The 12163-nt window shown below is 45.2% G+C and overlaps 1 protein-coding gene across 2 annotated transcripts in view; it reads left to right on the top strand.

Annotated features, from left to right (window-relative positions):
* Positions 1-10813, top strand: part of olfm2a (olfactomedin 2a) — a 73729-nt gene extending 62916 nt beyond the window's left edge. For both annotated transcript variants that reach the window (XM_084072656.1, XM_084072655.1), the window contains exons 4-6: positions 6707-6926; positions 8097-8203; positions 9960-10813. In XM_084072656.1, coding sequence (XP_083928782.1) covers positions 6707-6926; positions 8097-8203; positions 9960-10634 — 1002 coding nt within the window. In that variant the 3' untranslated portion in view covers positions 10635-10813. The remainder of the gene's footprint in view (positions 1-6706; positions 6927-8096; positions 8204-9959) is intronic.
* Positions 10814-12163: the final 1350 nt, after the last annotated feature.

The raw sequence follows: 12163 nt of genomic DNA, 5'->3' as shown, positions 1-12163 counted from the left end.
CCACTGTGATTACCAACTAACATTATACTGTATTGTGGTTTGAATTGGATCAGGTTATTTTTTGCACAGTGAGATACTGTAATGTGACACACTGTAATGATAATTGGATCCAGGGCATAGTGAGCAGTACGTGCTCTCATCTCTATCTCGCTTTAGTTTTTCTCTCAGTCTCCACACCCTGACCCGTATCTCTTCCCCTATCAAAGCTGAGAGAGTCCTTTCATTTTCTCAGTGAATAAACGAAATACATGCCGGGTCAATTTGAATAGCGCCATAAACTAATTAAAACACATTTTCATGTAAAATGATGGATACATAATCTTAACCTTAACTACTAAACGATGTCTTTACCTTTCAAAATGTAATGATCATATTGTGTACACAGCAGACAGTACATACCAACCTGCAGTATGATAGAAAAGCATGACAAGTGATTAGCATTACGATTCAATGCCGGATTTATTCTGAAATCCAAGCATGAACCATAATTCCCATTGATCACAGGCAGAAAGCGCCATCTAGGATGTATAAGGTTAGTATCCTACCATGACAGGAAATGAAATGAGCTAACATTACATATTCTAAATGAAGTACTTGCAATGATCAGTCTACCAGTGGATGGATGGAATTGACATTAGCTGGCTAGTAGCTAGCTAACGTTAATTTACTCAAGTGAAACTAGCTGGCATCATGCTGGTTTAATGCAGTGTGACTGCACAGGAGCTATTCATCAGATGATATCTGCGGATGAATGACATGGAACTGCAAGCAGTCTAGTAATATTCTGTGGTTCACATTATGAAAGTAACATTGTTGACTTAAGATTTTGTAGTAACTAGAAGCTCGCCCCCGCTACGCGGGGGCTCGCGTCTAGCCCGCGGCCACACCCACGTAGCGCCCGCGGCCACTTGGCAGCTCATATAAGTGGCGTAGCGTCATGAGGGCCAGTGGGGCCGTGGCTCGGTCAGTGAAGACCCTGTAGTGCGGATGATATGTGGCATAGAGGGGCAGATTGTAAATCCCCAGAGGAAACATCCGTGGGCTACCATTGGTTCAGCGATGTGTGCGGTCGCCCTGCGGCCCCTCCTCCTCCACCAATGTGCAGTATTGAGAGCCCTGACGTCACAACAATTGGAGCGATGGGCACTGCACGGTTGGTTAGGGTACACCTAGGGCCCAGGTAGAACCCAGTTAAAGGCTGCATGGGCAAACCCAGTTAGGACCCGCCTTGGTCCCACATAAACATGGCTAGTTGGGGCCCACCTAAGGGCCAGGTAGAAGCTACTTATAGCCTGCATGGGCATCGCAGTTGGGACTGAAGTGGATGCCGCTGACATTGCTGACATGGGGTCCATATGGTTTAGCCCACCTTGAAACCATATGGGAACTACGCTGGCATGCAGGCTGGAATGCAAACGCTGCATCATACCTGTAGTGTGTAGTTTGATGTTGTGTGTGTAGCAGATATACCTGCAGTGTGTAGATCAATGTCCATATGAAAGTCAATGCCCAGCAGTGTTTTTTTTTTCCCAGCAGAGTTTCTAGTGTCTCTGTCTCTCTCTGGAAGAGGTTGCACATGAACTCTGCAGCCGCACTGAGACGCTCCAACACAAACACTCTGACATTAAGCTGCTTCACACAACAAACATCAGCACCACGCTGCTGTTTGTCCAAAAGACACAATATCTCCTCTCCCACCGACGTCATGTGTTCATTTATCGACAGCCGTACAGAGTCCTTTTGACACATTTTACCTCGTTTATCCAGCTCTCACTGACTCTCCACATCGGGCTGTTATAGCGCCACCATGAGGCTGATTAGAGAAATCTCAAGTGGAATTTCTTCCTCGGCATAGTGGGAATGTGGGTGCAAAGTTGCACGGAAAGTGCATGCTGTGTTCATAATGTGAGGCATTTTGGTCCAAACGGAGCAGTCCTGCAGACTTTGGAAGCCATTTTAGCCAATCAGGATGGAATATGAAAAATCTGAAAGGGCTTTTTTTTTAATGACTGTGGAGATACTGTGTACCGATTTGCGTGATGTTTGGGCAAAATATGTAGGAGTACTGTGAGAAAAGGTGTTTAGCAAAAAGCGGCCTCCTGGTGGCACTGTAACAGGGCCATGTGAAAGAAATAGGGCAGAGGTTCTGAATTGGCATCCAGGGAGTGTGTGTGCACAGTTTCGCTGCGATCAAGTCAACGATGTGAGAGATTAGCTATCACAGACGGACGGACAGGTCTTGCGCCATGCCTTTCGGCCTGGCGGAGACAATTAAAAAACGAAAGTAAAGGAAATTACCATTTCTGCAAAAGTAAAAAGTAGTCAACAAACTATACTATAAAAACATTGGCCACATTGTCAAATAATCTAAGAAAGAGGCAATCATGTAGAAAATAGCCGATCTACAAGCTTACAAAGCCTCTCAACGTGAGGCGTTTCGAGCTTGTAGATCTGCTATTTTCACAATATTTACTTGTGGAATGGAGTCAAACAGAATGGGGGGGTGGCCAGATCAATTACGTTTATTTGGGGGGGGGGGCGGCCTGAAAGGGTTGATAAGCACTGCTCTGGAGCGAAATTATCTGAAATTACTACATGACCATAATGCAGCCTAACATGCGTTGCACGGGGCGGTCCTGCCATTACGTTAGTTACTGTAGTTGCTGTGGAGCTACATAGTTCTCCAGAAGACACACACAAACATACACCATCTACAATGGACTAACTGAGCAGCAATATTGACATTCACCACACGAACGTGCAGTGTTGACAAAGTGATTGCACAGCCGCTGCAGGCATGACAACCACGTTAGCGTTAGCTACATGCCACTATCACAGCTCCCTGTCCGTCGTTGCTGCGACTGAATGAATGTGACGGCTACAGCAAGCTCTCTGCGATGCCATTGTCTGGAGACTGCTCCTGGCATGACACGACCAATGAGAGTGAGCGCTGTCGTTGTTGCTAAGATACGGTGGCGTCACTGCCCCATAGCTTGTAGATCTCTCACACATGATTGGCGTAGGCTGCGTTGCCAGGTCTGACTGTTTGTATAAGCGATTTTGGGCTTATTTGGGTGCACTTTTGGGCTCGTTTCCATAGACCACGGCAGCGCTTATTTCTTTCCCGTGACCGATGTGGCCAAAAAAGGTGCAAAACGAACCATCCGGAAGTAAAGTGCGAGATGAAATATATAGCACTTTTTGATTATTAGAGAAGGAGACAGATGTGAAGGTGGAAAATGGAATGTAGGAGATTATATAGTTTTTCATGAGCGATTTTTGTAGGAAGTTGTGAGTGAATTGGGCCACTCCTGTGGGCGGGGGGCTGATTAGAACCATTGGGGTTTGGGAAGGAGACGCTCTCTGTTTGAGTGGAAAGATGACTAGAATCTAGATCAAAAACTTCACCCTCCCCCCCCCCCCCACCCCCCCCACCCCCCACCCACACACACAAGCAATGACGGTGATCTGTGGTTGAGCAAGCTTGGTTATCTTGGCGTTGTACTATCTTTATTATTTCACAACTTTTATTCTATAGGCTCCACCTTGGAAAAAATACAGGGGTCCTGATCTCTGTGACCTCGTTGTTGGGTATGTCCATGTTTGTCAGGTGTGTACAGGAGCTTTCCACCCCTTACCTCCTGTTTCCAACAGGCCTATATTACGCACTGTGCGTTCTATGACAAATTGAGTGTGAACATGGCACTGTTAATATAGGTATGTATAATCAGATGCCTGATGGTCTGCAAATGTAGACCCTTTTTTTATTATTTGCGGTTTGAAAGAAAAAACTCCTGCACACTGTCTTCAAATGCAATTAAAACGTTTTTATGGGAATAACAGTCTGTTTCTGCCTGTTAGACCTTCATCAGGTTATGTTTTATGTTTTATTTTTTAAGATAAAAATCATAATACACTCATTTCATGAATGAGGTTGAATGTGTGGGCATTGCTGCTCCCTTCATTAGTGCTGTTCTGTAACTGTTGTGACGGCTTTGTGACTAGCCTTGAAAGCACTGGGGGAACGACATGTGCTATTGCACACTGGTTCCTAACATGCTTACCTAGATTCACTATGTTTGACCACAGCCCCTCTGCTCAACCAGCGGATTTCAGTGTGGCACGGTAGGCTGTGTACAATATTATTTTCTCACAAAAGAGCCGATGGATGAGTACATTGGCTCTAATAAAAGGCTCTAATAAAAGCCTGGAAATGTCCATTTCCAGGCTTTTGCTACAGTACTGTACATAATGCCTCAACACCAGCTCCACAAAATCCTCGGTGACGGTCAAAGATGCATCAGCACAGAAATAAATATTCCCAGTCGAGCTCCATCAATCATGCTGGTGCTTATAGAGAAGATAATAAATTATTTCATTTTGACTTTTATTTGACTGTAAAAATCTCCTGCAAGGTCCCTGATTCAGAGCGGACATCCCATAGCCTGGAGGGATGATTGCTCTGCGATTGGCTAGTTCATTGTTGGGCCAACTGGCCCATAGCATGGAGGGAAGATTGCTCTGAGATTGGCTGGTTCATTGTCAGGCCAACCGGCCGTCCAATGATGTAACTTCATCAGTGTTTCAGTCTATCAGTCAAAGATCCATTTATAATGCTGGCCTTGCTGTTGCGGTCCCGCCAATAAACTATTGTATCGCCTGGCCACCAGCACTCAACATAATATCACAGAGCAGAGTGAGGAAGTGTCTTGCATCTTTAATGTAACTATAGCTCAGTTCAATATAATGGATATCAACTGCACACCATCTGTTTAACCACATGAACACTAGTGTCCCTATTCTGGGCATGTCATTATAGGCGAACATTTGACAAAAATAGGAGAACATTAGGCAAAAATAGCAGCTCTACAAGCTCACAACATGTTGCATTGCGATGCATTGCCCCACATCAATGTTGTACCGATTCAAGGCCTGTGTATGTCCTTCTGAGAGCTAGGTCTATCAAACAAATAATACGCAATTATAAATGTCTATGAATAGGCTGCTAATAGCCTAAAAGGCCAGAGAGATCTTGCCCGATATTATGATTTGGAATTTGGTATCACATTATTTTGCACTTTGGTGAGTTCCAACTTCAATGGAATGCGCCGTTATGGTAAGAGAAAATAATAATACTAAATTATCTTGTGGGGTTCTCTCTCCCCGACCCCCTTCCTTTTGTTAGCTAACACTGGTTGATGAGAGCCAACTACCAGATAATATTGACCAACCAACAGCCAACCAAAATGTGTGAAAGGTTTTTGCTGCACTCCATGGGCACAACAAACTTTGCCAGATTTAATGTACTGCAATCTTGCTTTCTTCACAGGCCATAAAACCTTGTATGGCTCTCCATAGTGTACCACATAAACATACGCAATCAATTTTCCAACTATCTCTGTGTAATTGAGTCATTGCACAGAGGCAATTTGAACAAATTCACATCATGCACCTGAATTATTAAACCCCTAGACGGCAAGTGGGGTGTTTTTCTCCATCCTTCCCTCTCTTTCTCTTCTTTTCTACAGCTCTCTCCAGTCCATATACTGTAAATTTAACATTCTGCAGCCAGATCTTTGGTTAATAGGCACATATATTCACTTTTATCTCCAAGCTACTGTATCTGTACAAGCTAGGTGCAGCCACCATTATCTGTGAGCCTTTTTGTCTTCCTCTCAGTGGGCTGTCTTGTTTGGCCTTTCTCCACATTCCTCACACCCTCACAAAAATGAGATGGAGCATAAAATAGTTTGATTAAAATATACCTTGATAAATGTTAAGTGTTCTTTACCGCTGGGACCTGGCCTCGGCTAAGGGATGGGAACGAGAGGCCGTGTTTTGCACTCTCTGCATTTTATTAAAGCCATTGCAAAGGAGGTAATGAACATGTTGATGAGATTAGTCCATTCATCAATAAAGCCTGAGATGACTTAACATATGCAGAACGATATACATCTGTTCCAGGCAGGCGCCTGAATGCGACTCCGCAATCCAATAAAGAGAAAAAAAGGCCACAAGTCTAAAATGCGGGACTTGACTGGTGTAGGATGGCTGATGAATGTGCGCGGCTCAAAGTCGCCGATGGCAGAGCGTGGGAGATTAACGAGTGTGAATTTTCGCGGCTTGAAAGGGGAAAATGAGATTTATGATGCTGCGCTGCGAGGCTGAGAGCTGCTCCATCAACCGGATTCACGATAAACCTTAACAAGGAGGAAACAGCCCCTCCTGTGGTGGCCGGACTTTATTGATACACCTTGCTTTATTGATATACCTTCCAACAGCAGGCAGCCTGGGTCTCCAACTGCTAGTGCTGTTTGAGGAGGGACACAGCTGCTGTCCATCCAGGATCATGATCAGTACTGTAGAACGATTAGGCTGGGGCAGATGCAAACGACACCTACAGACGGTAAAGCCTGATTAATACTTTGTTGCGTACTGGAGCCCCACGGCAGAACGCGTCACTGCATTGTGAGCTTGTCGATCGGCTATTTCCTGCACAGGACACCATCATACAATAAAGTATCTATCAGGCTTTATGATGATGGGAATTGGATACAGGAATGCGAGCCCAATCACTCAAAATTGCCAATCGTCGTCAACGTTCAATGTGTTCAACGTTATCTCATTATGCTCTTTGCTCACTCAAGAGTTTGATCTATATTTGTCCCCTCATGAAATGTTTCTTTCTTTGGGGTGGGGATGTCAGGAGTTGAAGGACACGGTGACCCAGCTGCTCCCCTTGCTGCCAGTGCTAGAGCAGTACAAGGCGGATGCCAAGATGATCTTGCGTCTGCGGGAGGAGGTGAGGAACCTGTCGCTGGTGCTGATGGCCATCCAAGAGGAGATGGGGGCGTACGACTACGAGGAGCTCCGCCAGAGGGTCCTGCTTCTTGAGACCAGGCTCCACTCCTGCATGCAGAAACTAGGTGCGCACGCGTGTACACGTGTTAAGAATTTTACTTTTCAATTTATTATCAATGACTCAAATGGGTACCTTTTTATGTTCCCTCCAAAACAACGCCAAAAATGACATATTGCCTGAACGAGGACTAATCTGCTTGTGCTTGAATTAGCTGCATAAATTAAGCACAATTGGCCCAGAGTCACTGAATAAATAATCTCTTCTAATATGCAGGGTCAAATTGATGATTTGACAAAAAACCCTACATGCATAATCTGCTGATTTAACAGAAAAGCCTTGTGGTGATTAAAAATGTTCTGTTTCTTTTGCCACAAAATGAAATGGCTTCACGCAAAAGCATGGTGTAGCCATAAATGCAAACAGATCTATCTTTTTTTTTTGTACACCATTATGCATTTAAATGTCCTCTGGGGCACATAACAACATCCAGCGTACACAGTAAAATCGAAATTGTTAATTTAACTAATTTAACCAAATGGCAGTGCTGTCGGTGCCAGACAATGATCAACAGGGGGAATATATATATATATATATTTATATATATATATATATATATATATATATTGTAAACACCCTACATTACAAATTCTCTTGTACATATTTCATGTAGCCCATAAATACAATGATGCACCGAAAAACAATGTCTTATTTATGCACCGACAACAACAAACAATAAGTAAAAAGAAACACGCAATCAAATTAAACTATCAATCAAAACACTAGCAGACAAGTTGAGGCGCAAAACACTTATTATGCTTACTTCAAACTTAAACACATAATCATAAAGAAAGTTGTCATCCATACAGAAAACACACAAACAGTGATCACATCAAATTAATGTAACTTGTCACCACCTACGGTGCAAGAAAAGACAAATCCACAGCGAGAGTGAGTAGACCCTTATTCGTTTTGTCAAATTACGGAAACAAACGTCTCTCTCTCCCAGAACGGCATCAAAACAAATCCAACTGCGCTAATTGTAGGCCTGTATTAGCCTGTATTTGAACAAAGTCCAATCTGGGGGGCATTGCCCCCAAATGATCCCTTGTGTGGTGCTATTGCTGCGACCAATTGGATCCTTACTGGTCCATTTGGTTCCACTCTCAGAGTTACATTAATTTTAATTTTACATAGTGTACATATTTTTTTCTATGTTCATCTGCATGTCCTCCAGGATGCGGTAAGCTCACTGGAGTCAGCAATCCCATCACGGTGCGCGCATCAGGGTCAAGGTTCGGCTCCTGGATGACTGACACCATGATTCCCAGCTCAGACAACAGAGTGAGTCTCCCCCTATATCCCCTATACCCCCATAACTATTATTACCCCTGTCCCCTCACGGTTTTAGCACAACACAGAGAGTTATGTAGCTGCAGTCAATGACAAAAATAACCCAAACTCTGTCAATCTCACCACCAAATCATCCCCTCACCACCAGGCTGTCGTGAGATTTGCGCGACTGATTGACTGTTGCGCCTGAGAGGGGCTCCTCGTGAGCAATGAGATATTGATAGGGAGACAGAGAGAGATGTGGCGAGAAAGCTGAGTCATTGACAGAAAGCATTCCTCCCCTTCTGCCCTGTCCCCTCCTGTCACTGCTACTCCGGCTGATTAATTGCTTCATCATCAGAGACGAAATGAATGGGTTTGTTTGGGGCTAAAAGTTTTCCAAATCACCTGGGTAATTACCGAGAGTGCCGGCATGTCAAGAAACTCTGTGCTCAGATGGTACAGTAATGGATTCCACTGATGACATGGGTCTCGCTCAACATGAGGAACAGCCGAGAGGGAAACAGCGAGGGGGTGGGGGTAGGTGGTGCCTGGAGGTAGCTGGAAGAAACAGTGCCTGGAGTGTCGGTCATCGGTATGGGGGATATAGGGATGAGAGGAAAGATGGAGATGCCCTTTCCCCCCCTCCACCGTGTAGCATACAGAGTAAATGGATTTCGTCGACAACAAAGGTCAATTCCTTTGATTAAATGCCCCGATCTCGTGCATTTAATCACCTTGCTCGCTGAGATCACATCAGCCCTCATACAGTATCAATCACTGGTTACATTAATAGCCAGACACATCACCAATATGATATTAGCAACCACCATATCAATCATGGTGATCACATTTGGGAAGGAGAAATGTCATTGGCTCTGGGGAGTCTGACAGGAAACAGACTGGGCAAAGAAACACTTGGCCTGAATGTACGCACGCACGCACGCACGCACGCACACACGCACACACACACACACACACACACACACACACACACACACACACACTTAAAAAGGCAGAGGAGACTATGCCTAATGCTCCATAATCGCCCCTTCTCCATAATTCAACTGCTGTTATGCACCACCGCCGGTTCCTCCACTCCGTTCCCCAGGCACTCCTTCCCACTGTGGGAATCTGACACAAGTGTATTTGCTCTACAGTATCTTGGAAGGCGGAGAGAGGAGCGGAGAGGGGGGATCAGGGAGAGGACAGAGCAACAGAAGAAAGAAAGCTCTAAATCCAGACATAAACTTATTGTATGGGCAAAATAAATATCGAAGCTGACTGTAGTTTAATTGAATCAATTAAAAAGCTGAGCTGCGTCTCAGTGGTATGGTCGAGAGGATACATAGCCAAACTGGGGCCATGGGTATCAATGGTCCGTTCCAGTCATTGAGAGTGCTTGAGTGGGAAAAAAGAGAGCTGCTAAATGGATTGATTTTCTATAAGTTCGGACTGTAAAGGGCACAGAGCTCACACATTGGTTGACTGCAGACATCTTCACTCCCACATACAGTAGAAATCAATAATGCTCGCACGCATCGGACGCGCGCACACACACACCCACACACACACACACACACACACACACACACACACGAATGGGTGACACTCCACACGTACACATGGCACACACTTTGCTCCAGGCAATGCTGCAGGTTATGATGAAACATCCTCAGATGTTGCAGAAAAATATCCTGCTGCAATAGATTCTCTGCCACTCCTCATTTGCTCCACTGGGGTTGACTTCCCTTGTTCTTCTGTCCAGGTGTGGTCCATGGATGGGTACTTCAAGGGCCGGCGTGTGCTGGAGTACCGCACCATGAGCGACTTCATGAAGGGCCAGAACTTCGTGCAGCACCTGCTGCCGCACCCTTGGGCCGGCACCGGCCACGTGGTCTACAACGGCTCGCTGTACTACAACAAGTACCAGAGCAACATCATCATCAAGTACCACTTCCGTTCCCGCAGCGTGCTGGTGCAGCGCAGCCTGAGCGGGGCGGGCTACAACAACACCTTCCCGTACTCCTGGGGCGGCTCCTCTGACATCGACCTCATGGCGGACGAGAACGGCCTCTGGGCCGTCTACACCACCATCCCCAACGCCGGGAACATCGTCATCAGCCGCCTGGAGCCCCAGAGCCTGGAGGTGCTGCAGACCTGGGACACAGGCTTCCCCAAGCGCAGCGCCGGAGAGTCCTTCATGATCTGCGGCACGCTGTACGTCACCAACTCCCACTTGGCCGGCGCCAAGATCTACTTTGCTTATTACACCAACACGTCCAGCTACGAGTACACAGACATCCCCTTCCACAACCAGTACTCCCACATCTCTATGATGGACTATAACCCCAGGGAGAGGGTCCTGTACACCTGGAACAACGGACACCAGGTTCTGTACAACGTCACACTGTTCCAGGTCATTAAGACTTCTGAGGACTAGGAGCTGGGGAAGACTGAAACACTCAACTTAAGCCTGATCTATACTTGGTTGCACACAGTGTCACACACCGAAAATTGCAGACCTACAAGCACAACGCATCGCAGAGCAACGCGTTGTGAGCTTGCAGTTTTGGCTATTTTCGGTGTGTGACACCGTGTGCAACTAAGTATAAATCACCCTTAACGCTGTGATCATGGTTGTGGGGCGGGGCGTGGGACGATGTCTAGTTGGGGCCTGGAGGGGTGGGGGGGTGGGGTGTTGTGGTATATGGACAGTGTCTTGGACATTTCTTTTTTTTTAAGAATTTCAATCTTCATAGAGTGCTACTATTCACATTCTGGAAAAAGAAAAAGAACCCACATCCCGACAGCGAGGTCGGCAAAGATATATGGACTGAGCGCTTTTCTTTCTTTTCTTTCTGTGATGAGTAAGCATGGTTCTTTTTATTTGTGATGAGAAATAAATATCGACCTTTAACATTTAAAAGCTTGTCCTTCATTCATTGTCTCATCTGAAGTCAACCCTTGTCCTCTTTTTGAAGCACCGAACTGGACAAATGTCTCAACGAATCTTGATAAAGTGCATTTTCTGACCTTGTGACTATCAGAAATATTTAATCTGGAACAGGTAACAGCTAAATCTAAATTGCTTTCATTAACATTAATTCAGATAGTTCAGTCTTCTGGAATAATTGCCAACTTTGAGTTACAAGAACAATATCAAAGTAAGGATGTTAATGCCATTTTGAATACCCAAAACTGTGCATATTTTAAGTATATCAAGGAAAAAGAAACCTCATTCAAGGTCATTAAAATATCAGACTACCATACATTTCCTCTCTCTTTATTAATTAGGCACCACCGTTTGCAAACACAGAGCAGTAAATATTGATGAGGCCAATTCTAGAGCTATTTTAAGCAATGAATTTGGACACGTCTTCCATTCCATAGGTTTAGATGTAAACAGTACAAACAGCTGCAACTGGATCGCTGGCTGCCTTGATGATTAATTTAGTCACCATGATGATTAAGTTAATTGTCACCACTACTACTATGCTACTGTTTCCAAGGTGATATTAACATAAAACGTGAAAAAGTCTACACAGCGATACACATGATCAAAATATCAGTGTTACTTTATCTACTGTATTTGTAACCAAATGGACCCTTTATGGGTCTGTTTGGTTACTGGGAACCTTCCGATTCCCAAGCAGCCACTCGACATCCTGAACCACTGCCGCCCCCGTTTTCACTGTGTACGAGGAAGAGCTGAGGTGTAGAGTAGAGGAGGAGAAGCAGAATGAAGATGTACTGTAAAGGAATCCTGACAGTGTGTACGTTCAGCCACAAAAACTAGTCTTTTGGAAACACTGATGCCTGTTGCCGGGGCTTGACAAGCTCCGATCTGCCTCATTCTTTTCCTGCGGTTGCTACTCTATGACCCTGCATGTGTGCTGCCTGGAGAAGGATCTTCAGCTGCAGTGCACGCAGCAGGACTCCCCCTTGAATAAAACCCAGCCCAGAGACCTT

Source organism: Gymnoscopelus microlampas (genome assembly GCF_963454915.1).
Source record: "Gymnoscopelus microlampas genome assembly, chromosome: 11".
Classification (NCBI taxonomy): Eukaryota; Metazoa; Chordata; class Actinopteri; order Myctophiformes; family Myctophidae; genus Gymnoscopelus; species Gymnoscopelus microlampas.
This window is presented reverse-complemented; position numbering and strand designations above follow the sequence as displayed.